The 24641-nt window shown below is 40.7% G+C and overlaps 11 protein-coding genes and 1 non-coding gene across 12 annotated transcripts; 8 read left to right on the forward strand and 4 right to left on the reverse strand.

The window, feature by feature from the left end:
- Nucleotides 1-11: 11 nt before the first annotated feature.
- Nucleotides 12-440, reverse strand: CDD1 (cytidine deaminase; the record flags this gene model as incomplete). The annotated part of the gene is made up of 1 exon (XM_018366815.1): nt 12-440. One exon carries the CDS (start codon nt 438-440, stop codon nt 12-14), a length of 429 nt encoding a protein of 142 aa, XP_018220654.1.
- A 197-nt stretch (nt 441-637) lies between these two features.
- Nucleotides 638-1708, forward strand: ERF2 (palmitoyltransferase ERF2; the record flags this gene model as incomplete). Its single annotated transcript, XM_018366816.1, has 1 exon — nt 638-1708. One exon carries the CDS (start codon nt 638-640, stop codon nt 1706-1708), a length of 1071 nt encoding a protein of 356 aa, XP_018220655.1.
- A 542-nt stretch (nt 1709-2250) lies between these two features.
- DI49_3757 lies at nt 2251-2366 on the forward strand. The gene is made up of 2 exons: nt 2251-2289; nt 2322-2366. It is a non-coding gene; the product is annotated as a tRNA-Leu (tRNA).
- Nucleotides 2367-2643: 277 nt separating this feature from the next.
- IRC20 (E3 ubiquitin-protein ligase IRC20) lies at nt 2644-7299 on the reverse strand (the record flags this gene model as incomplete). Its single annotated transcript, XM_018366817.1, has 1 exon — nt 2644-7299. One exon carries the CDS (start codon nt 7297-7299, stop codon nt 2644-2646), a length of 4656 nt encoding a protein of 1551 aa, XP_018220656.1.
- Nucleotides 7300-8195: 896 nt separating this feature from the next.
- Nucleotides 8196-10025, forward strand: RCK2 (serine/threonine protein kinase RCK2; the record flags this gene model as incomplete). Its single annotated transcript, XM_018366818.1, has 1 exon — nt 8196-10025. One exon carries the CDS (start codon nt 8196-8198, stop codon nt 10023-10025), a length of 1830 nt encoding a protein of 609 aa, XP_018220657.1.
- A 660-nt stretch (nt 10026-10685) lies between these two features.
- YEF3 (translation elongation factor EF-3) lies at nt 10686-13820 on the forward strand (the record flags this gene model as incomplete). Its single annotated transcript, XM_018366819.1, has 1 exon — nt 10686-13820. One exon carries the CDS (start codon nt 10686-10688, stop codon nt 13818-13820), a length of 3135 nt encoding a protein of 1044 aa, XP_018220658.1.
- A 374-nt stretch (nt 13821-14194) lies between these two features.
- On the forward strand, nt 14195-14899 carry SSP120 (nucleobindin SSP120; the record flags this gene model as incomplete). The annotated part of the gene is made up of 1 exon (XM_018366820.1): nt 14195-14899. The coding sequence occupies one exon, from the start codon at nt 14195-14197 to the stop codon at nt 14897-14899; it is 705 nt and encodes a 234-aa protein (XP_018220659.1).
- Nucleotides 14900-15330: 431 nt separating this feature from the next.
- On the forward strand, nt 15331-15924 carry SYM1 (ethanol metabolism protein; the record flags this gene model as incomplete). Its single annotated transcript, XM_018366821.1, has 1 exon — nt 15331-15924. The coding sequence occupies one exon, from the start codon at nt 15331-15333 to the stop codon at nt 15922-15924; it is 594 nt and encodes a 197-aa protein (XP_018220660.1).
- Nucleotides 15925-16519: 595 nt separating this feature from the next.
- On the forward strand, nt 16520-18229 carry CQD2 (Cqd2p; the record flags this gene model as incomplete). Its single annotated transcript, XM_018366822.1, has 1 exon — nt 16520-18229. One exon carries the CDS (start codon nt 16520-16522, stop codon nt 18227-18229), a length of 1710 nt encoding a protein of 569 aa, XP_018220661.1.
- Nucleotides 18230-18303: 74 nt separating this feature from the next.
- On the reverse strand, nt 18304-18870 carry NDL1 (Ndl1p; the record flags this gene model as incomplete). Its single annotated transcript, XM_018366823.1, has 1 exon — nt 18304-18870. One exon carries the CDS (start codon nt 18868-18870, stop codon nt 18304-18306), a length of 567 nt encoding a protein of 188 aa, XP_018220662.1.
- A 405-nt stretch (nt 18871-19275) lies between these two features.
- DI49_3765 (uncharacterized protein) lies at nt 19276-19908 on the reverse strand (the record flags this gene model as incomplete). Its single annotated transcript, XM_018366824.1, has 1 exon — nt 19276-19908. One exon carries the CDS (start codon nt 19906-19908, stop codon nt 19276-19278), a length of 633 nt encoding a protein of 210 aa, XP_018220663.1.
- A 216-nt stretch (nt 19909-20124) lies between these two features.
- HAP1 (Hap1p) lies at nt 20125-24612 on the forward strand (the record flags this gene model as incomplete). Its single annotated transcript, XM_018366825.1, has 1 exon — nt 20125-24612. The coding sequence occupies one exon, from the start codon at nt 20125-20127 to the stop codon at nt 24610-24612; it is 4488 nt and encodes a 1495-aa protein (XP_018220664.1).
- Nucleotides 24613-24641: the final 29 nt, after the last annotated feature.

A 24641-nucleotide genomic window follows, 5' to 3' on the forward strand; every position in this document is an offset into this window, starting at 1 on the left:
AAATAAGGTTGCTAGGCCAAATGGGAGGGACCAAAGGCCATGGGCAGCAATTCTCCAATAGTCTTGGTTACACAACAGGCGCCGGTGGAGTTGAGCATGACAATGGGGAAATCTTTGGTTACAAACTCGTTAATAAACTGTCTACACACACCGCAGGGCGACACACACTTGTCTTCAGAGTCGCCGCATATCACCATGCATTTCCAGCCTGTGCGGTATCCTGACATCAGAACTTGTACCATGGCAACCCGTTCTGCGCATATGCAATTGCTGTAGCTTGCATTCTCGACATTGGCACCAGTGAAAATGACATCGTTGTTCGTCAATATGGAGCAACCGACACGGAAGTGGGAGTAGGGGCTGTAAGAGAGTTCACGCGCCTTGAGTGCTGCTTCTTTTAGCTCTTCAAGTAGTCTGTCCTCTACGTCGCCGATTTTCATTGTCTTATTTCTTATCCAGCCTCTTTCTTTCGTTCTCTTGTCTTGTTGTATCTGCTAAATTCAAGCTGTTTGTGTTTATTTATTCCAAGCCCACACGGAAACTAGCGAACACCGCCTTATCAAGATTTCGGTTTGCAGATGTTAAAACATGAGAAGTAGAAGAACACACCGCAGGAAGGAGGGAAAAGCCGGACGAAATGCCGTTAGTCTCTAGAAGGTCTACTCAGTCGGAAAGCACTTCAATCACGAAGGAGGACCATGCAGGCGGAGCTTCCCGGACAGTATTGTTCTTTCGATGGCTAGTTACCTTAGAGGGCGATCAAGATATAAATGAAGGGAAAGGCTACATATCAATTCCGAACATTTCGAACTATATCTTCTTCTTTGGTGGTAGGTTAAGAACAGTAAAGGGTTGTAAGCCTTTGTGGCTGTGGGTTCTCTCCCTTATTGTATGTCCTATGGTTCTGTTCTCCATCTTTGAGACACATAAATTGTGGTACACCAAAAACGGGTATAAAGTGCTGGTCATTTTCTTTTATTATTTTTGGATAGTCACTTTTATATCCTTTATAAGAACTGCTACTAGTGACCCTGGCGTGCTCCCGAGAAACATTCATTTGGGACAGTTGCAAAACAACTACCAGATTCCGCAAGAGTATTACAACCTGATAACACTACCTACACACTCGTCGGTTCATGGTGATATAACAATCAAGTATTGCCCATCGTGCCGGATATGGAGACCTCCGAGGTCTTCTCATTGCTCGACATGTAACATTTGCGTTATGGTTCACGATCATCATTGTATTTGGGTCAATAATTGTATAGGCAAAAGGAACTACCGTTTCTTTTTGATATTTCTGTCAAGTGCCGTGTTTTCGTTAATCTTCTTGTTGGTTAATTGCGCCATTCATATTGCACGAGAATCTGGTGGGCCTCGGAATTATCCTGTGGCGATACTATTAATTTGTTATGTAGGGCTAACCGTGTGGTATCCAGCAATACTGTTCACCTATCATGTATTTATGGCAGGTACTCAGCAAACCACAAGGGAATTTTTGAAAAGTATTGGATCAAAGAAAAATCCTGTATTTCATCGTGTGATTAAAGAAAAGAATATTTTTGATAACGGCTCCTTTTTAAAGAATCTAGGCCACTTAATGTTAGAGCCGAGAGGCCCAAGTTTTGTTAGTGCGAGAGAACGGCATGAAGCTGGGGATTGGAGATTTATGAATTTATCACCAGTGCACAGTTTTGAAAAAATTTAGAGAATATACCGAAGTATAGAGCTACATAATCAAGCCCTATATTTTATGTGTTAAGGTTGCATATCTTTTAACGAAACCCAATAAGACAACGACGAATTAGCTAAAATTTTGCCGAAGTTTGCCAATGCATAGAAATTTGGTAAAAACGTTTCTTTTCAGCAAGCTTTTCAGTTGTTTCTCAAACTGCGATACCTCACTTGTAGCCGAAATATCAATCTACCAGCCTGCGATCAAAACGTACTTGAAATGAATCACTGCAAGTCGTACAAGAGATTAGTACCACATCAGCAACTCCGTTACAGAACGTGGACCTTGCTTAAATATGAAGCACTTGAAATATATAAATACACGAACTATTAGTCTAGATCCGATATTCGGCATTTCTATCTTTTAGTTATATTCAGATTTCATGCAAAACATATAGAAGATAAGTAACATTATTTAAGTAAGTTTTAGCAACAAGTCGCTTCCCTGAGATCGTCAGAATCGTCAAAGAATCTTGATATTATCAACTCGTAATGTAAAATCTTCAACAAATAAGTGGTTGTTTGGCCGAGCGGTCTAAGGCGCCTGATTCAAGAAAAACATCTTGACCGCAGTTAACTGTGGGAATACTCAGGTATCGTAAGATGCAAGAGTTCGAATCTCTTAGCAACCATTATTTTTCTTTTTTATAGCATTCCGAGTTAATAGCAATGATTCTCTTCCGCATTTTGAGTTTAACAATTCGGTCCCTATTGATGAATAGATACCAGTTGATAAAAATCTCGAAGAGCAGGTTAAGAACTGCTTTGATGCGACTGTTAGGGTAACCTTCAAAGAAAATATAAAAAAAAATAAAACATTACACCTAAATGTACTTAATGTCTGTTCAGTGTTGGAATAAAGTGATAATAAAGGCTACAGGACGGATAGTAGAAAGAATGACCGTTATCCTAATGACTACTGTGGAAGAAGCAATTCCATAAGTGTTCACTACTGACCTCTTGGTCGCCTACGCTTATCTCAAATTTTACGTCATCATTATCTTCTTCATCACCATCAACTCCTCTGTCATCGTCGCCGTCATTCTTACTCGACTTCTCCTTTCTTTTGCGCTCTTCTAGTATACATTTATACCGAAGAATGTTTTCTTCAACTGTATTTTTTATCATAAAATTCCATACAAATGTTTCCTTATCTTGGCCTATACGATTATTCCTTCCCATTGCTTGTAACTCATCACTATTATTGAGAATAGGATCTAGTAGGAAAATATGCTTTGCGTTTATCAAATTCAAACCTGCACCTAAGGTCTTTACATTTAAAAGTAAGCAAGTAATAGAAGGCTGACGTTTGAAATCGTTAATAGTTTCACCGACACTGGCAGTATTGGATAGACATGCCAAATACTCAACGTGATAAAGTTTTAGAACCTTACCAATAACTCTCAAGTATTCTGTCTTTTGTGAGTACAAAATGACTTGTGGCGGTTCAGCGCTTTCTTGCTCGCTTTTTAGTCTCAAATAAGAAATTAGTTTAACGATAAAATCAATCTTAGCACCAAAACTTTCCTTTATGCGAATTTGATGCACTTCGTTGATTTGATGGAATTGTTCATACTTATTCCCAAACAGCTTCTCCACTTCGCTTACATTAGATATTGTGGAATTAACACTAGAAGCACCTTGGTTTAATTCACTCCCGTCCATTTGTGACTCCTGAGTTTCCTTTCCTATTTTTTCCTTTGTGTTTTTGAACTTAAAATTGTAAACCTCCGATGTTCTACAGAAACTCTTACAGATTGGGCATTTGCTGTGGGCTCGTAACCAAGTGAGAATACAACTCTTACAAAAATAATGTCCACATTTGATAATAGCGCCTATCTCAACTTCACCCAAACAAATCGAACAACTCAAAACTTGATTCTCGTTTATCGTATCCTTTAACCTAGACAAATTCTTTAAATATATTAACCTTGATTCGGTGTTATTGATTTTTGCATCTAGGACACCACCCAATGATTTTTTAATAGTTTTTAATAAATGACTTAGTTGTGGCAAACTCAATGAATGTAAAGATACCAAAGAGTCAGAAATTCTTTGTAGCTGACCGTAATACTCTGTCTTAGCATTGTATATTGAGCCTAAAGTTTTCAAGGATTCCCTAATCTGTTTATTATATTTGAGCAGCTTCTTACTTTCTGTTTCGTATTGTAGCAAGTAATCTTCGAAATTTTGAATGGAGGGTTCGTTTTCATTATTCGTGGATATGCGCCTTACTATTCTGTTGTTTTTTAATTCGTCAAAAATAGTTTGTAAAGGTGTTCCTGAAACCAATTTCAAGTTTTTTAACAGCTGCCTTTGGTATTCTGAAATTATTGTACCTTCTGGCACCAAATTCTTAGGAATTTTGATTTCAGAATCTGAAGTCAAGGTGTTATCCCTATTCTGTAAAATTATCTCCAAACAACCAAGGAGACTGAATATTTTATCTTGACTATCGATTGATGTTGAGTATTCTTCTCCACCAATAACCTTATCACTTATATGGTCATCTTCAGTTTGGTAAACTGGTTCGTAGATGGCAGTGAGCAATTCCTCTAGCAGTTCATTAAAATTTTTCGACTGCTCATTCAATGCTTGTATTAACTTGCTTAGCAACTTGAAACATCTAGAGACCGCTAAGTTAGACGAGTAATCATTTCTATGATCAAAGTCAATATTTATGAGCCGTAAAGGTACATTGTTTGCGAGGTCGAACTTGGTTCTGGCCGATTCAATGGTTAAATCAACTTTTCGAGCCTCCGAAGAAAGAATCGATTTTCTCAAAATTTCTGCATTGGCGTAATTTTCTTGTTCCAAAAGCCTATTTTGTTCAATTTCTTCTAGTTCTAACTTTGGGAAAACATCCGAATATTTCACCTTTTCTTTTTGATTCTTATCATCAACCTCTTCTAGTTTACGTGAGCCCAAATTATAATAGATTGAGCCGAGAAAGAAATAGCAGTCATGCAGTAGATTCATCATAGCACGTAGTCCTCTCTTCTTTAGCTGGTCTGATATTACTTCCTCGTCACTGCTACTTTCATGACCCTTCGCAGAGCTCAATTGTTTACCGCTTTCGTCACCTGTGGTCCGTCCTTCATTTTGATCTAAATTTTCCTGCCCGTATTCGTCATCACTGAAATCTAAAGAAATGTCGAATGGATCTTTTATTTCAAATTTCTGATTCAGGTGATTCTTTAGATCGTCTCGGATCCTGGTCAATGATTGAAGTGCTTTTGAGGGCTCGTTAGATATTTCTAGTTCGTATTGTGCTTGCTTGATTGATGAATGGAACCTTTCTCTATAATAGCCAATTAAACTGTCAAATGCGTCCATTCGCATGGAAATTAATATGTCATTGATATTCGAGATTTTTGCCGAGTGTCCATGGAGGCGCTTCTGTCGGGTATTTAAAATCTCTGGGAATAGTGCATGACAGCAAATGTATCGTAATCTAGACAACCATTCGTTCAAAAAGGCATTGCTTACTCGTGGTGACCCACTACCATCTGAGTTATAACCGCTCAACTCTAAAAAACTGTTCCAAAGATTCAAGTAGTTGTCCCACTCGATAGGTGCAAATTCTAGGGGAATAATATAATTATGCTGTTGAGGAATATTGATTTGGGACGCAACGTCTGACTTGGAATGCCTTATGCAGAGGTCATATTTGTAAAACATATTCATACATTCCTTTATTGAAAATCTCACACCCTTAAATCGACATACCAACTTATTATCTGTATAATCATTGGCCTCATTTCGCAGTTTTATTTCGTCTTGAAGAGTATGAGTGAGATCCAGATCATCGCAAAATGGATGAAGCTTTAAGTAAGACATGATCATTCTATAGTTTTCTATGTTTTGTATCGGAGTCCCAGAAACTCCCCACGTGTGTATTCTATGAAGTAAACCTGTGCATTTTGCAGAGTATGTTGATGAACTACGTAACATCTGAACTTCATCCAAAATAATTCGATAAAATTGCATCAAAGCTAGTGGCGAGGAATAGTCGTATTTAGGACTTTTCAATCTTCTTGATCTGATACTGCGGTTAAATTCGGCATGATGGACCTCAGCCGCGATGACATTATATGAGGTAACTATGACATCGTATTGGGATAATTTTTGAACTGCGTCATCCACACTTTTACAATGGCGCATTACTTCATTGTATCCTTTATAATTATACCATTTTAAACCGTTTGTATGTAATTCCATTTCTTCGAGCCATTGTTTTAAGATAGCATTGGGACATATGATCAAAGTTGTTTTGGTTTTTATGATTGTTCTGTTCTCGTCGTCAACGAACGTTGCCTCCGGATCTTTTAGCGTTCTCCTGTTGAGAAGTATTAGTGAAAAAATCTCAATGGTTTTACCCAGGCCCATCTCCTCTGCTAACACACCCTTGGCGTGAATTGGGTTGTCGTCGTTCATTTGCATCTGTCTATATTGGTCATACAAATGTGCAGCGTCATCAACAGTGAGTATATAGCCTGTTAATTTATTCCATAATAGAGATGGTCCCACCTCACCATTGCCGCGTACAACTAATTCATAGCCGTATGCATAATATTCATTCATAAAATTTTTGAGCCCGATTTCACTGGCGGCTACAGGCATGCCACTCATGGAGGTGCCGTAACCTTCCTTTAGTAACATCCACTCAATACTTTCTCGCTGGAAAGGTAAAAGATTGACTTTTAGGTTAGGTATAGATTGGGCTAAAAATGGCTTGATCGTTGACAACTTATCTTTACTATATTCCAAAATCTGAGAAGTAAATTGCTTTTGAATAAATTTCGTATGAATGTGAGTATGTGCGTGATATTTTTCAAATTCTTTCTCGTCTCTATCGGAGTACGTTAAATCCAATATTTGGTTAGTCTCTTGAGAAAACCGATTAAATTTATTTTTCATGAATTTCAATTTTAAAGTAAAGGACAGCACCCATTTGGAAGATGCTTCTTCGTACTTCAAAATAATTGGAGAACACTCAAAGTCTTTATAAGACAAAGACAATTCATGTATTCGGGTTTTCAATAATTTTTCATCGTCGCTGGCATCAGAACGCTTCTTCCTTTTCTTTCTTGGCGGCCTTGTCTCTAAGGATTTCCGATTTGCTAACTGTTCTTTCAAGTTTTTTTCTTGATTCTTATGAGCACAAATATCCAGGATCAGGGGAAGCCGGTCGTCAACTACTTCCCTTGAACTGTTCTGCGTTGCAAAGCCGACTTGAAGCAATGATACAGAATCTGATGATACGATAAGTGAAACTTTTTTATCGTCTTCACGTGGTAACATTTCTACATCGACCTTAATTCCAGATGCGTATTTCTTATCTTCAGCAAAGCTCAGACTCTCTGAAATTTCAATATTTACCGAGGCCACGTCAATCAGCTCTTTCCCGGTTTTAATCAACTTTTGAATAGCATTCTCTTGTTTCTGACTTAGCGCCGGCAATAGTGGTACCGCTGAACTAAACTGGTCTTTATCTAAGAAAACATCGCAGCTTTCGACAACTACGTTGTACTTTGCTGCTGAAAGAAGGCCTCCATCACTCATCTAACGTCAGCTAAGTTGGGTTCCCTGAACACTACAGATGTTCTTACTTTCAAGCTACCTAAAAAGTGGCAAACCATACTTTAGCTTCCATTCATCTACTGTAGATCTAGAGAGGACGGGTAGCGGCGCGAAGGTGCCGAAAAACGGCAAGGTGAGCCTCTGCTATCCCTACAGGGAATCGGACGAGATTACCGTAAATTCACATTATAAGAGAAGCCATATCTATCTTTTTTTAAAACCGTGTAATTGTAATAGAATTTGTTCTTTTGCTAGTCTTGAAATCTACAGTCTCGACGTAAAAAGCGGACATTACTTTTACCTATTTCAGTAGATTTAAGATTTTTTGCGCAAGTGCCTTTTTAGTGGTATAACATCTCCTTATTCCTGGAAATACGGAGGTAGAAAGAAAAAAAAGCACATTATTCATTTCTGTAGTTTAGTTAGTCGTTCCAAAATAACGATAGAAAAAGTTTGGTTATTCTTACTCGTAAGATAATAAGAAAAGAAGAAGAAAAGGCCCTCATTATTGCTCTTTAGGCCGTATCTAACTTAATAGTATAAAATTCAAGGTTGCATCACAAACTTGAAACAAAAATCCAGCAATTGGAACAAAAGAATAGCGAAGAGACGAATTACCCTTGGTATCAGCTTTAACTCAGCCGAATCAATCATTATCCTTACGTTTATCTCTCCCATTGACATTTGATTTTTACTAACCTTACTAAAAGAACGGACGGGTCAAAAAGAAAAAAAAGACCAACATCGAAAAGAATAAAAAAATTAAATCTAGAAACGTTTATACATTTTTTGAAGTACAAACAGTGTAGTTTCCCTAAAGACGACTTGTATTGTTAAGCGTACACGTTTGTTAGAAGAACAACAACGCAATTTCGTCGATGCTAAAAATAAAGGCTCTTTTCTCAAAAAAGAAGCCGGATCAGGCTGATTTGTCTCAAGAATCCAAAAAATCATTCAAGGGTAAGACTAGATCGAACGGTGCAAACAGCAATGTTTTCGAAGATGCCTCTTCCACCAAAAAAAGGCAGCAAGAAGGAAACATAACGCAATACTCGAACGCCATTGCTGATGACCGTCATATGAAGTCTTTAACTGATGAGCTTGTAAACACATTAGATTCAGACTCCTCTCCGAGTGATAACATTATCACAGAAAATATAGAAACCGTTCCTTCTGTTCCAATCATCGATGTTTACAAAAGCAGTGACGACCAACTAAGTTACGAGCCATCAATGTCTGATGAATCCCTTCCAATACAGAATGGGATTATCAGTGACAGCCAAGATGACGATACTGACGATGAAGAGCTGGAAGATGAAACTCCCGAAAAGTCATTTCTTGAGCAAAAGGAGTTAATAGGTTACAGGCTAATCAATAAAATTGGTGAAGGTGCATTCTCCAAAGTCTTTAGAGCCATCCCTGCTAAGAATAGTTCTAATGAATTTTTAACTAAAAACTACAAAGCTGTTGCCATTAAAGTTATCAAAAAGGCTGATTTATCGTCGATCAACGGTGACCACCGGAAAAAAGATAAAGGCAAAGATGGTACCAAGACATCATCTAGAGATCAAGTTTTAAAGGAAGTCGCACTACACAAGACGGTCTCAACTGGTTGTTCGAAAATTGTCTCGTTCATAGATTTCCAAGAAAGCGACAGTTACTATTATATCATTCAAGAATTGCTAACTGGTGGAGAAATCTTTGGAGAAATTGTCAGATTGACCTATTTCAGTGAAGATTTATCAAGACATGTAATCAAACAATTAGCACTGGCTGTTAAACATATGCATTCACTGGGCGTGGTGCATCGTGATATCAAACCTGAAAATCTTCTATTCGAACCAATCGAGTTCACTCCCTCTTTAAAACCAAAATTTAGGAAATCTGATGATCAGCACACAAAGGCAGACGAAGGCATATTCACACCAGAAATCGGGGGTGGTGGAATCGGTATAGTGAAACTAGCTGATTTCGGTCTGTCCAAGCAAATTTTTTCCAAGAACACCAAGACCCCTTGTGGTACGGTTGGTTATACTGCGCCCGAAGTGGTCAAAGATGAACATTATTCCATGAAAGTAGACATGTGGGGGATTGGCTGCGTTTTATACACAATGTTATGCGGGTTCCCGCCATTCTACGATGAGAAAATTGACACTTTGACTGAAAAGATATCAAGGGGCGAGTATACTTTCTTAAAACCTTGGTGGGATGAAATCAGTCCCGGTGCCAAGAACGCAGTGGGCAAACTACTAGAGCTCGAGCCATCCAGGAGATACGACATCGACCAGTTCTTGGACGATCCATGGTTGAACTCATACGATTGTTTACCAAAGGAAGGTAACTCTTTACAAAAGAAAGCAGGTACTTCTGAGAGACGCCATCCACACAAAAAACAATATCAACTATTTCAAAGAGACTCTTCTATACTGTTTTCGCCGGCCGCTGTAGCTATGCGCGACGCCTTTGATATCGGTAACGCGGTGAAGCGTACAGAAGAAGATCGCATAGGAACTCATGGAGGATTAGGCTCGCTTGCTGAAGACGAGGAGGCGGATGACAACTACAACGCCGGTCTGACAAATGAAAAACTTGAACAAAGTATGTTCCAACTAACTTTGAACACCTCGACTATTCTACAAAGAAGAAAGAAAGTCCAGGAGAACGATGTAGGTGCCAATATTCCCATCGGCGCCACTATCCAAGAATAGTGCGTCCCTTTTTTATTTCCATACTTCTCTTTTTTCTCTTTAAGAAAGTATATGTATACATTGAACCCCCTTCCATACATATATAGTTTATACATATTTTCTAGCCGTATATATACATATGTCTAGACATATTGAGATAAGCAAGTAAATACTGATCACCGAGATTCCACCGAGATTCTATTCCCCTGCTTCCAATCAAAGTTATAGTGCCATCCCGTCCATTGTCTGCTTGTTCCTGAGCCAAGGGCCCAATCAGGGTCAATTACGTACCAAGAAAAAAAAAAAGTGACAGGCAGGGTAACGCGCAATAAAGGCCAAAAAAGAAACTTTAAATGGAAAAAGAAAGGAGTCGGCTACTGCGGTTTATCCGGCCCCACCCATGCACACCCTTAATGGTACTGCTCACTTTCCACGGGAAAAAAGAAAGGTTTTTGTTATTTTTTTTTTTTTTCACATTTCTTTTTTGCGTTGGTGAAAATTTTTTCGCTCTCTCGAGTGTAATTATCTCATCTCATCTTCCATATAAGATAAGAAGTTTTATAAAAAGACCTTTTGCATCAAACATTTATTAAATATATTTTTTTGCGTTCTTTTCTGTTCTATTTATGTTCTAAGAGACCGTGTATTTTTCTAGTTCGAATCCATCAATAACATTAAAAGATGTCTGATTCCCAGCAATCCATTAAGGTTCTAGAAGAACTCTTCCAGAAGTTATCTGTTGCCACTGCTGATAACAGAGATGAAGTTGCTTCTGAAGTATCTTCTTTTTTAAATGGTAACATCATCGAACATGATGTCCCAGAACACTTCTTCAGTGAATTGGCCAAGGGTATCAAGGCTAAGAAGACTGCTGCTAACTCCATGCAAGCTGTTGCTCACATTGCCAGTCAATCTAACTTGTCCCCATCTGTCGAACCATACATCGTCCAATTGGTTCCAGCTATTTGTGAAAACTCCGGTCACAAGGACAAAGAAATCCAAACCATTGCCAGTGAAACTTTGGTTGCCATCGTCAACGCTGTCAACCCAGTTGCCATCAAGGCTTTGTTGCCACATCTAACTAAGGCCATTATTGAAACCAACAAATGGCAAGAAAAGATCTCTATCTTGAGTGCCTTCTCCGCCATGGTCGATGCTGCCAAGGATCAAGTCGCTTTGAGAATGCCTGAATTGATCCCAGTTTTGTCTGAAACCATGTGGGACACTAAGAAGGAAGTCAAGTCTGCTGCTACTGCCACCATGACTAAGGCCACCGAAACCGTCGACAACAAGGATATTGACCGTTTCATTCCAAGTTTGATCCAATGTATTGCTGACCCAACTGAAGTTCCAGAAACCGTTCACTTGTTAGGTGCTACCACTTTCGTTGCTGAAGTCACCCCAGCTACTTTGTCCATCATGGTCCCATTGTTGTCTAGAGGTTTGAACGAAAGAGAAACCGGTATCAAGCGTAAAGCTGCTGTCATTATTGATAACATGTGTAAGTTGGTCGAAGACCCACAAGTTATTGCTCCTTTCTTGGGTAAGTTGTTGCCAGGTTTGAAGAGTAACTACGCTACCATTGCTGACCCAGAAGCCAGAGATGTTACTTTGAGAGCTTTGAAGACTTTGAAGAGAGTTGGTAACGTTGGTGAAGACGACGTTATCCCAGAAGCTTCCCACGCTGGTGACGTTTCTACTACTTTGCAAGTTTTCCACGACTTGTTGAAGGAAGAAACTGTTGCTCCAAGATTTAAGATTGTCGTCGAATACATTGCCGCTATGGCTGCTGATTTGATTGATGAAAGAATCATTGACCAACAAGCTTGGTTCACTCACATCACCCCATACATGACCATCTTCTTGCACGAAAAGAAGGCCAAGGACATCTTGGATGAATACAGAAAGAGAGCTGTTGACAACATCCCAGTCGGTCCAAACTTTGATGATGAAGAAGATGAAGGTGAAGATTTATGTAACTGTGAATTCTCTTTGGCTTACGGTGCTAAGATCTTGTTGAACAAGACCCAATTGAGATTGAAGAGAGCTAGAAGATATGGTATCTGTGGTCCAAACGGTTGTGGTAAGTCCACTTTGATGAGAGCTATTGCTAATGGTCAAGTTGATGGTTTCCCAACCCAAGAAGAATGTAGAACCGTCTACGTTGAGCATGATATTGATGGTACTCACTCTGACACTTCTGTCTTAGACTTCGTTTTCGAATCTAGTGTCGGTACCAAAGAAGCTATCAATGACAAATTGATTGAATTCGGTTTCTCCGATGAAATGATCTCTATGCCAATCTCTGCTTTGTCTGGTGGTTGGAAAATGAAGTTGGCTCTAGCAAGAGCTGTGTTGAAGAACGCTGATATCTTGTTGTTAGATGAACCAACTAACCATTTGGATACCGTCAACGTTGCTTGGTTAGTCAACTACTTGAAGACTTGTGGTATTACATCCATTACCATTTCCCATGACTCCTCTTTCTTGGATAACGTTTGTGAATATGTTATCAACTACGAAGGTTTGAAGTTGAGAAAATACAAGGGTAACTTCTCCGAGTTCGTTAAGAAGTGTCCAGCTGCTAAGGCTTACGAAGAATTGGCTGCCACCGAATTGGAATTCAAATTCCCAGAACCAGGTTACTTGGAAGGTGTTAAGACTAAGCAAAAGGCTATTGTGAAGGTTTCCAACATGGAATTCCAATACCCAGGTACCTCTAAACCACAAATCACTGACATTAACTTCCAATGTTCTTTGTCCTCAAGAATTGCTGTTATTGGTCCAAATGGTGCTGGTAAGTCTACTTTAATTAACGTCTTGACCGGTGAACTATTGCCAACAACCGGTGAAGTTTACACTCACGAAAATTGTCGTATCGCTTACATTAAGCAACATGCTTTCGCTCATATCGAATCTCATTTGGACAAGACTCCATCTGAATATATTCAATGGAGATTCCAAACTGGTGAAGATAGAGAAACCATGGACAGAGCTAACAGACAAATCAATGAAGACGATGCTCAAGCTATGAACAAGATCTTCAAGATCGAAGGTACTCCAAGAAGAATCGCTGGTATCCACTCCAGAAGAAAGTTTAAGAACACTTACGAATATGAATGTTCTTTCATGTTGGGTGAAAACATTGGTATGAAATCTGAAAGATGGGTTCCAATGATGTCCGTCGACAACGCTTGGTTGCCAAGAGGTGAATTGGTCGAATCTCACTCCAAGATGGTCGCTGAAGTTGATATGAAGGAAGCTTTGGCTTCTGGTCAATTCCGTCCATTAACCAGAAAGGAAATTGAAGAACATTGTGCTATGTTGGGTTTGGACCCAGAAATTGTTTCTCACTCCAGAATTAGAGGTTTGTCTGGTGGTCAAAAGGTTAAGTTGGTCTTAGCTGCCGGTACATGGCAAAGACCTCATTTAATCGTCTTAGATGAACCTACTAACTATTTGGACAGAGACTCTTTAGGTGCTTTGTCTCAAGCTTTGAAGGATTTCGAAGGTGGTGTTATTATCATTACTCACTCTGCTGAATTCACAAAGGACTTGACTGAAGAAGTTTGGGCTGTCAAGGACGGTAGAATGACTCCATCTGGTCATAACTGGGTCAGTGGTCAAGGTGCTGGTCCAAGAATCGAAAAGAAGGAAGATGAAGAAGATAAATTCGATGGTATGGGTAACAAGATTGCCGGTGGTAAGAAGAAGAAGAAGTTGTCTTCCGCGGAATTAAGAAAGAAGAAGAAGGAAAGAATGAAGAAGAAGAAGGAACTGGGTGATGCTTACGTTTCTTCTGACGAAGAATTCTAATTTTTTTGATCACTGGTCCCCGGTTTTCTCAAAGATTTTTATTGATCAATAATTTATTATGTATATTTTAATTTCTATGTTTTTGTAATATTGTTTATTTTGGTAAAATATAGACGCAATTTCCTTATTATAAAGAAACATACTATAAACAAAACAATATCCATTGATCTGGAATTCTGTATAAGGTAACATTATGAAGTGTACTTTCGTAATACTTGCGTCGAAGAGGGTAACAATTATGCGATTTTCGTGGGAAAATAGAAATAGACGACAATGATAAACTGAGAAGCTTCGGTTTTTTAATTATACAGAATGTTGGAGGCTGCGAAAGACTGACTGTTTTCATTCCCCCCTGTATCACTAAGATTGCAAACATGAGGTTTTTAAAGGGAGTTGTGCTTTCTTTGGCTTTTTCTTTGTATAAGGTACGTGCTACGGCAGAAGTAGGATCAGATGTTAATGTGGAAAATGAAAAGCCACCTGAAGGACTATCGTGGGAAGAATGGCATATGGACCATGAGCATCAGTTGAAGGACTACACGCCGGAAACTTTCTTTGCACTACATGATGTTAAGAAGAAGGGATACTTAGATGAAAGTGATATTCTGTCTCTCTACGGGCTGAACCGTGATGAAATCGTGGGGTCCGGTGATGGTATGGGCCAGCATGATGAATCCGAAAAAGTGGACAATGCTATGGCCAAGCGTGTCGTTAACTTTATCATGAAACTATTGGATGTTGACGATGATACAAAAATTGCAAAGGAGGAGTATTTAAAATATGCTAAGAAAGGAAACAAGTTCCCTGATCTTGGCGTTGGTGTAGGACACCATTCCGGTTTTGAACTAGAGTATGAAATACATCACTGGAACAAGTTCCACAAGGACGAAGATCCGGACGTCAAGGTCGTTCACAAAGAAGATATTGAACACGAGTTACTTCATCACGAACATGAAATAGAGCACGAAGAAGAAATCCAAAGAGGCGCCTCTAGAGCTACAGTGATAACTGATGACGAGCTAGAATCCAGGATAGAATTGAAAAACATACCCGAGAAATTCAAGAACGGGATTTTTTAATGGGCTTGGCCAGAATAAGTAGGTAAGGCCAATAAAATAACGGAGACACTATGTATGTATTTAATTAGCATGTAGTAAATAAGTCAAGCACAAAAAAAATTTTCGTCGTTACATTTTTAGATTATCCTTAGATCTCAAAAATGACATATATGTAAACCTTTTTACATCCCGTTATTATTTTCATTACGTATTGGTCTTCTCCCTCCGATTATATCAAGAAGCGTTTCGGGAAACAGTAGCCCCTCCCTGTCCCTTAAACATTGACATTAAAAGTATAAGTACGAAGTAAAAAAAAAAACGAAAAGATCCACAGTGATAATATTATAAGAATTGTTTAAATATAATGAGATCTTCCTCTGCATTACAAAAAGGGTAGTGCGAAAAGCGATTCGTTATTATCGTAAGGCAATTGAAATCAATATTACAACACAATGAGGTTACTGCAATTGTACGAAGTCAGCTTGAAAAGAAGGCCCAAGACGACTAACGCGATTATGACGGGTGCATTATTTGGAGTTGGCGATGTTTCTGCTCAATTTTTGTTCCCTAGTTCCAAGATAGACAAGGGTTATGACTACAAAAGGACAGCTAGAGCCGTCGTCTATGGTTCTTTGATTTTTTCCTTTATAGGCGATAAATGGTACAAGATCCTGAATAATAAGATATATATGCGCAATAAGCCACAATATCACTGGTCTAATATGGTCTTGCGAGTTGCAGTGGACCAATTAGCGTTTGCGCCCTTGGGGCTGCCATTCTATTTTACATGCATGTCTATCATGGAAGGTAGATCGTTTGATGTGGCCAAAATGAAAATAAGGGAGCAATGGTGGCCCACACTTTTGACCAACTGGGCAGTTTGGCCAGTTTTCCAAGCAATCAACTTTTCTGTTGTCCCTTTACAACATAGATTATTGGCCGTTAACCTTGTTGCTATATTTTGGAATACCTACTTATCTTATAAAAATTCAAAGGTCACGGAAAGTAAATGGGTACCTGTGCATTATCCTCCCGTGGTCGAATAACTAGATACGAAGTCTTATCATTCGAGGAAGCGGGATTCCCATTAGCATATCAACCCGGGCCACACTGATTTTAACCCAAAACGTTAAAGTACACGCAGTCTCCAGAAGATACTTCCGGCAGATTGAAAAGGGAGAGCCTTTATGTGATAAAATTTTAAGTGATTAAAGCTGGTTTACGATCTCTTCTTCTTGCTGAGGGTTCATTCCCAGGCATGGTTTATTTAACTATATATAATACTCTTTTATAGATGAAATATCGGTTGCTGTTTTTCTTTTTCCACCCTACTTTAGCGTCTACTGTCAAATTGTTTAGCCAGATGTGCTGTTCAAATGGTTCCATAATATCATTATGCCTTTAGCACCATTGAGCTGTATACTGCCAAAAATAATTTGGTTTTTTTAATTGGTTTTTCATATGCCGTTAAAAGAGGGCGAAACATAGGCCCGAAGGACATACATAGTAAGTAGCTGGGTTATGCATGTACAGTATTACACTTTCTTCTTCTTCGGCTATAAAGTATCAGTGATATAGGTTACCGATTTTAAAAACCAAGCCCGACTGTATTTGGATGTTTCTATTTTGTATCGATAGTAGATGATTAATAAAGCGTTTTTCAACAGATTACCGTTTGAGGTATTCCGTCGGTATGTAAGGACGAGTAAGAGTATCCCTCAAAGAAACCGTAAGACAAAGAAGGCACTCCTGATGGGAGGTTCGATCACATCAGCCGTAGCACTGTATAATTTTAACGACACATTCCACGACTCCGTTAAACATACAGCACTGACAAGTAAAAGGGTTGCCGTTGTCACACAGGCTACCACTCGTTGTTTTTATCATTATAAGAGGGCTCTGAATAAGACTTATGAGAGTAAGAAGGAGCGAGAAGTGGCCTTGAACGACTGTCATAAGATGTGTGCTTTGATCACGTTGCAAGCGCTACGATCAAATGGTGGGATTTACATTAAATTGGGTCAGCACATTGGTGCCATGACGTATCTGTTGCCTAAAGAATGGACGGATACCATGATACCATTACAAGATCACTGTCCTGAATCAACTTTTGAAGAAATTAATCAATTATTTGAAGAAGATTTGGGGACCAGTATTGAAAATATGTTTTGGGAATTCGACAAGACTCCGATAGGTGTAGCATCGTTGGCACAGGTTCATGTAGCCAAGCTGAAAAGTAGCGATGGTAAGGGTGCGAGTGTAGCTGTCAAGTGCCAACACCCGTCGTTGAAGGAGTTTATACCATTGGACGTTGTGTTGACGAGAACAGTGTTTGAAATGTTGGATGTTTTCTTCCCAGATTACCCACTCACATGGCTTGGTGATGAGCTTCAATCATCGATATACGTGGAGTTGAATTTCGACAAGGAAGCCGAAAATGCAGAAATGACACGTAAATATTTTAGTAAGTTCAAGAGACAAACTGCGTTGAAAATACCCAAAGTCATCGAAAGCCATAAGAGAATTTTGATTATGGAATACGTTGAAGGTAAAAGGCTGGACGACTTGCAATACATCGACGGGCACGGAATATCCCGAAGCGAAGTATCGAGCTGTCTTTCGCACATTTTCAATAACATGATCTTTACTCCGAATGTGGGAATTCATTGCGACCCTCATGGGGGGAATTTAGCAATACGATCTGTAAAACCCGGTAAGGATAATGGATACCATAATTTTGAGATTATATTATTTGATCACGGACTGTATAGGTACCCTAGCACCAGGACGAGGAGACTGTATGCTAAGTTCTGGCTATCGCTATTATTCGACAAGGACCAAGCAAAGATGAAGAAATATGCCAAGGGATTTGCCAACATCACAGATGAGCAGTTCCCACTCTTGGCGGCTGCTATAACGGGGCGTAGTGTAGACGCAGCACTGAACTATGACATTTCCACGAGTCGAACACAAGAAGAGATGGACGTCATGGCGGACGGGCTCTTGGAGGGAACATTGCTGAGCGACTTGATGAGCATTTTATCCAGAATCCCCAGCGTGGTGTTGCTGATTTTGAAGACTAACGACCTGACCAGACATCTTGACGAGTGTTTGCAAAACCCGCTGGGGCCGGAAAGAACGTTTTTGATCATGACGCAGTATTGCGCCAAGACGGTTTATGACGAAAAAGTCGAAAGGATCGACTCGGAGTATGGCAAATGGTCCATCAGTTGGATGTGGGCGAATTTCACGAACTGGATAGTTTACGAGAGGCGTATCAACCAGTTGTATTTTTACGATTTTGTTTTATGGTGGAAAAATATTATTCCGAAGGCATGGTTATCATCTTGAAGCGGTTCCCCCGTTTCCACTTGTACATATATATAAGCGTGTACTTATGTCTATATAATATTGTAGATATGTTGTTAAACGGACGATGTTGTTGCTATTACAGTGGATTGCGTTATCTGGGTATTCGGGATGTTACAGTGGTTCATGACGGCGTTGCTTTTCGTCATGTTTTGTAAATACAGCGTGGAGCAGGTGGTGGAGACTTTAATGGTGTCTTTGAACAGTTTCATTTTTTTATTTTGGGTGGGCAATGGGCCGGTGTTTCTTTTGGTCTCGCCGGCGGTGCTTTCTTCCTTGTTCACTTTCAGTCTTTGCAAAGCGTCCTTGGTGTCGAGCAACTCGTGTTCCAGCAGAACGTTGCGTTCTAGTCGTCGGTCACTCTCCAGCTGCAGTGTTTCTATCCTGTTTCTCAGTTGAATATTTTCATTTTCCAACTCGTCCACCTGTATCTCCAAGCCGGTTATTTGCTTTTTACTGGACTTTTGTTGCGTGTGGCTTTCCAAGAGCTCCTTTTTCAGGTTTGAGATGACCTGCTCCAAATCGTTTTCGTACTCCCTGGTGGCAGTCTCAATCTCATTGAGCTGGCTCTCCAGTGAGGATATTATCTGTATCGCAGTTTCCAAGTCCAAATTCGGCACCATCAAACTTTCGAACGCGTATCTTTACTTTGTTTTCGGTCCAAGCTCACAACGACTGCTCCTCCAATATATCCTACAGCCAGCCTTTAATTTCGCTCTTTCGATTACAAAGTCTATGCATGAAAAGGTTTAATTTTTCCCAATGTTATTAAATTTCCCGATTCTGCAAACTAATTGATCGTTCTCCGTCCCGAGTGATATTGTGATATGCGAATGCGAAGCGGCTACGCTATACTACGCAAAGTTCCGGAAAAGCTTTATTACACTGTGTTATGTTAACACACACCATCAAGCGCCGCCCGATAGGCGGGAGAAAAGAGACGCCTCTTGGCCAAGCTACGAGAATAAGGTTTCTCCGACCGGGGAGGAAAGGAGGATGGTTCGCGTTTGCGTTTGCGTTGTGTTGAACTAAATATACTCAATAACACATGGTGATGGCATGGCCGCCGCTACGCTTGCTGATGCAGCGAAAACCACCTGTCGTGGTTCTTGATAAGCGACGGACACACCGCTACAGAAGAACAATGATTGAGGCGGAGCGATATCGAAGGGCCACACTGCGTAGAAGGATAGACAAGAATCGCATCGTGCGAACACTAGCAGCGAACCGCGAACCGCGAACCGCGAACCTCTTATCTCAACAACCGCCCAGCGCGGGCAGTACGAGCGGTACGGCTGTGCGACTGCACCCAGTCTGGCTTGCAACGTTTTTGTTGAGCGCGGCGGGTAACCGGAGCGTGCTAAACGACGCGCCACTCGTTCCACGCCCGCCCAGACACCCGCCGGGCGGAATCCACCCTCGTGGCTTCGTTTAGCGCACCGGGCAGCGGCACCAGCAACAGGCCCAGCAACTCGGTCGCGTTCATATATATCGGATATACTCTTGAGGCACAACTTTTTTCGGTTTTCGGTTTTTCCTATTATCCTTCGAGATGCAAAGCACACATTGAAACCCCCAGCGCTAGACACCGCAAGAATACAGACGCTATTGTTCTTTCCAAAGAATAGGTTCCTGCAGTTGTTTTTTAGGTTTGACAACATAGCGAGTTGCGCAAAAAAAACAGACCTCGCCCTCGTCTCATTGTAAACCTCACGATCATCCAACTTGATCACATCTAAGGATTGGCTTTTTGGTGTTGTTTTTCGCAGAAAATTTTTCTTCTCATTTTATTTTTTTTTAGCTTCTGCCCTTTTGGTTTTTCCCTGTTACAGGCAAGAAGGCGACAAGCTGAAATAAAAAAAAAAACAATAGGCTAAATGTCGAACACCCCTTATAACTCATCGGCGCCTTCTATTGCGTCCATGACCCACTCCTCTGTGTCAAGGAGCCCCAACATGCACACGGTGACCACCCCCGGCACCAACACCAGCTCGAACTCGCCACCGTCTCTACATATGTCTTCGGAGTCATCCAAGACCAAAAGGAAGCGCAACAGAATCCCGCTCAGTTGCACCATTTGTCGGAAAAGAAAGGTCAAGTGTGACAAGTTCAGGCCCCACTGCCAGCAGTGCACCAAGACCGGCGTGGCCCATCTCTGCCACTACATGGAGCAGACTTGGGCGGAGGAGGCGGAAAAGGAGCTTTTGAAAGACAATGAGTTGAAAAAGTTGAGAGAGCGCGTCAAGTCCCTAGAGAAAACTCTGTCCAAGGTCCACTCCTCGCCCTCTTCCAACTCTTTGAAGAGCTACAACACTCCCGAGAGCAGCAATTTGTTCATGGGCAATGACGAGAACTCCACCCTCGTCAACACCAACGGCTCCGTTTCATCTGCCTCCCACATGCAACAGCAACAGCAACAGCAACAGCAACAACTACTTCATCAACACCAGAGCCAGCATCAGCAGGACTTCGTCAAGAACGCAAACGCTAACTCTTCGTCTCTCTCCATCTCTAACAAATACGATAACGACGAGCTCGACCTGACCAAGGACTTCGATCTTTTGCACATCAAGAGCAACGGTACCATTCATCTGGGTGCCACCCACTGGTTGTCCATCATGAAAGGTGACCCGTACCTGAAACTTCTATGGGGCCACATCTTTGCCATGAGGGAAAAGCTGAATGAATGGTACTTCCAGAAAAATTCATATTCCAAGCTGAAATCAAGCAAGTGTCCCATCACTCACGCGCAAGCGCCCCCCTCCGCTGCTGCGGCTGTTGCTGCTGCTGCTGCCACCAGAACGTGTCCAGTTGATCATACCATGTTTGCATCCGGAATGGTGGCCCCCAAGGAGGAGAGTCCTGCACCCAGGAAATGTCCCGTTGACCACACCATGTTCCCTTCGGGAATGGTGCCCCCCAGGGAGGAAACTCCTGTCCAGAAGAGATGTCCCGTTGACCACACCATGTTTTCGGCAGGAATGATGCCCCCCAAAGAGGAGATCCCCTCCCCATACTCAACGAGACCCGTGATTGACCACAACAATAGGCATTCGATGAACCCACCTCAATCGAAGTGTCCCGTGGACCATAGGAACTTCATGAAGGACCCTTCTGCCGATATGGCAAATCTTCCTCCTAACCCCGCTGGTCGCTGCCCCGTTGACCACTCAGGCATGAAAAACACCGCTTTACCATCATCTCACAATGCCAACCCACACCACCAACACCAACCTCAACCTCAATCTCGTTCTCATTCTCACTCTCATCAAAGGATGAAACTGGATAGCTTCATGACAGAAGCTGAAGTACTCGCAACACTTTGTGAAATGTTGCCTCCTAAACGTGTCATCGCGTTGTTCATCGAAAAATTCTTCAAGCACCTATACCCTGCCATTCCAATCTTAGACGAACAGAACTTCAAAAACCACGTGAACCAAATGCTTTCACTGTCATCGATGAATCATGCCATCAACAACTTCGGCATGGGCATGCCATCTTCCTCCGCTTTGGAAAATCAGCCCATCACCCAAATCAACCTCCCAAAACTCTCCGACTCTTGCAACCTAGGTATCCTGATAATAATCTTGAGATTAACTTGGTTATCCATACCCTCCAACTCGTGCGAAGTCGACTTGGGCGAAGAGAGCGGCTCATTCTTAGTGCCCAACGAGTCAAGCAACATGTCCGCATCTGCACTGACCTCAATGGCCAAGGAGGAATCTCTTCTGCTAAGACACGAAACACCGGTGGAGGCTTTGGAATTATGTCAAAAACACCTGATCAAATTCGACGAACTATCTAGTATTTCCAACAACAACGTCAATTTGACCACGGTGCAATTTGCCATTTTTTACAACTTTTACATGAAAAGTGCCTCCAACGACTTGACTACTTTGACAAATACCAACAACACTGGTATGGCAAACCCTGGGCACGATTCCGAATCTCATCAGATTCTATTGTCAAACATCACACAGATGGCCTTCAGTTGCGGGTTACACAGAGATCCTGATAACTTTCCTCAATTAAACGCCACCATTCCAGTAACTAGTCAGGATGTATCCAATAACGGCAACAAGAAGACAAATGTCAACACGAATGCCAATCTGAATAACAGCACGTCCGCTAATACCGCCAATGCCAATAGCAGATCCGGTAGCGCTGACTCAAGAAGTGGCTCTAACCCTGCAAACAAAAAGGAAAATCAGGTCAGCATTGAAAGATTTAAACACACCTGGAGAAAGATCTGGTATTATATCGTTAGTATGGATGTCAACCAATCTCTTTCATTGGGGAGCCCTCGGTTATTGAGAAATTTGAGAGATTTCAGTGACACTAAATTACCAAGCGCTTCCAGAATCGATTACGTTCGCGATATTAAGGAATTGATTATTGTGAAGAATTTCACCCTTTTCTTTCAAATTGATTTGTGTATCATTGCTGTTTTGAATCACATTTTAAATGTTTCATTAGCAAGAAGCGTAAGAAAATTCGAATTGGATTCATTGATTAATTTGTTGAAAAACCTAACCTACGGTACGGAGAACGTCAATGATGTAGTGAGCTCCTTGATCAACAAGGGCTTATTGCCCACTTCAGAAGGCGGCTCTGTAGATTCAAATAATGACGAGATATACGGTCTACCAAAACTACCCGATATTCTAAATCACGGTCAAAATAATCAGAATTTGTACCCGGATGGTAGTAACAGAAGTGTTTCTAGTAGCGATATAGATAAAAAATTGGATTTGCCTCATGAATCTACAACCAGAGCATTGTTTTTCTCCAAGCACATGACTATCAGAATGTTATTATACCTACTAAACTACATTTTGTTTACTCATTATGAACCCATGGGTAGTGAAGATCCTGGTACCAATATCTTAGCTAAGGAATACGCTCAAGAGGCATTGAACTTCGCCATGGATGGTTATAGGAACTGTATGATTTTCTTCAATAATATTAGGAATACTAATTCATTATTCGACTACATGAATGTTATTTTATCTTACCCCTCTCTAGACATTGGACACCGTTCGCTACAATTCATTGTTTGTCTGATTTTAAGAGCCAAATGTGGTCCACTGACTGGTATGCGTGAATCGTCGATTATAACCAACGGCACATCAAGTGGATTCAACAGTTCTGTTGAAGATGAAGATGTCAAGGTTAAACAAGAATCATCCGACTATTTGAAAAAAGACGATTTCATGAAGGATGTCAATTTAGACTCCGGCGATTCATTAGCAGAAATTTTAACTTCAAGAATGCTGTTATTTCAAAAATTAACGAAACAACTATCCAAGAAATACAATTATGCTATTCGTATGAACAAATCTACTGGATTTTTTGTTTCTTTGTTAGATACACCTTCCAAGAAAGCAGATTCCAAATCGGGCAACGGTGCTTTTATGTTGGGCAATTGGAAGCATCCAAAGGTTTCGAACATGAGTGGATTTCTTGCTGGTGATAAGGATCAATTACAAAGATGCCCTGTGTATCAAGATGCACTAGGGTTTGCTAGCCCGACTTCCGGTGCTAACGAAAGTTCTGCTCCAATTCAAGGTTTAACTATGCAAGGTCCCAACGGTAGGATGGGAGGGACTCAGTTACCCCCAATCAGATCATATAAGCCTATCACTTATACCAGTAGTAATTTACGTCGTATGAATGAAACTGGAGAGGCAGAAGCCAAGAGAAGAAGATACAATGACAGTTATGTTGAAAGCAACAATGATATAGCTAGAGCAGTAAGCCCAAAACCTGCAAGTGGATTCTCTTCGGTGCAACCACTCTTGTCATCGTTCTCCATGAACCAACTAAACGGAAACGCTATTCCAACGGTACCATCACTTTCTAATATCACTTCTCATATGGGTGCACTACCTTCGTTAGATAGAATTACCACGAGTCAAATGAATCTGCCGGATCCATCCAGAGATGAAGCATTTGACACCTCCATAAAGCAAATGACACCTATGACAAGTGCGTTTATGAATGCGAATTCTGTAATGTCAAACTCAACTCTAAATGGAAACGTAAATATGAATGGTGCTGGTACTGTGAATACAGACACGAGTGTTAATGGTAGTGCTTTGTCGACTTTGACAAGCCCACAAGGTTCAGATCTGGCATCTAATTCTGCAACACAGTATAAACCGGATTTAGAAGATTTCTTGATGCAGAACTCTAATTTTAATGGATTAATGATAAATCCTTCAAGTTTAGTAGAAGTTGTTGGTGGATACAATGACCCTAATAACCTTGGAAGGAACGATGCTGTTGATTTCCTACCCGTTGATAACGTTGAAATTGATGGACTAGTTGATTTTTATAGAGCAGATTTCCCAATTTGGGAATGATGCGTTTTGTTTGACTATAAGCTAATAAA

Source organism: Saccharomyces eubayanus, chromosome XII, assembly GCF_001298625.1.
Source record: "Saccharomyces eubayanus strain FM1318 chromosome XII, whole genome shotgun sequence".
Lineage (NCBI taxonomy): Eukaryota > Fungi > Ascomycota > Saccharomycetes > Saccharomycetales > Saccharomycetaceae > Saccharomyces > Saccharomyces eubayanus.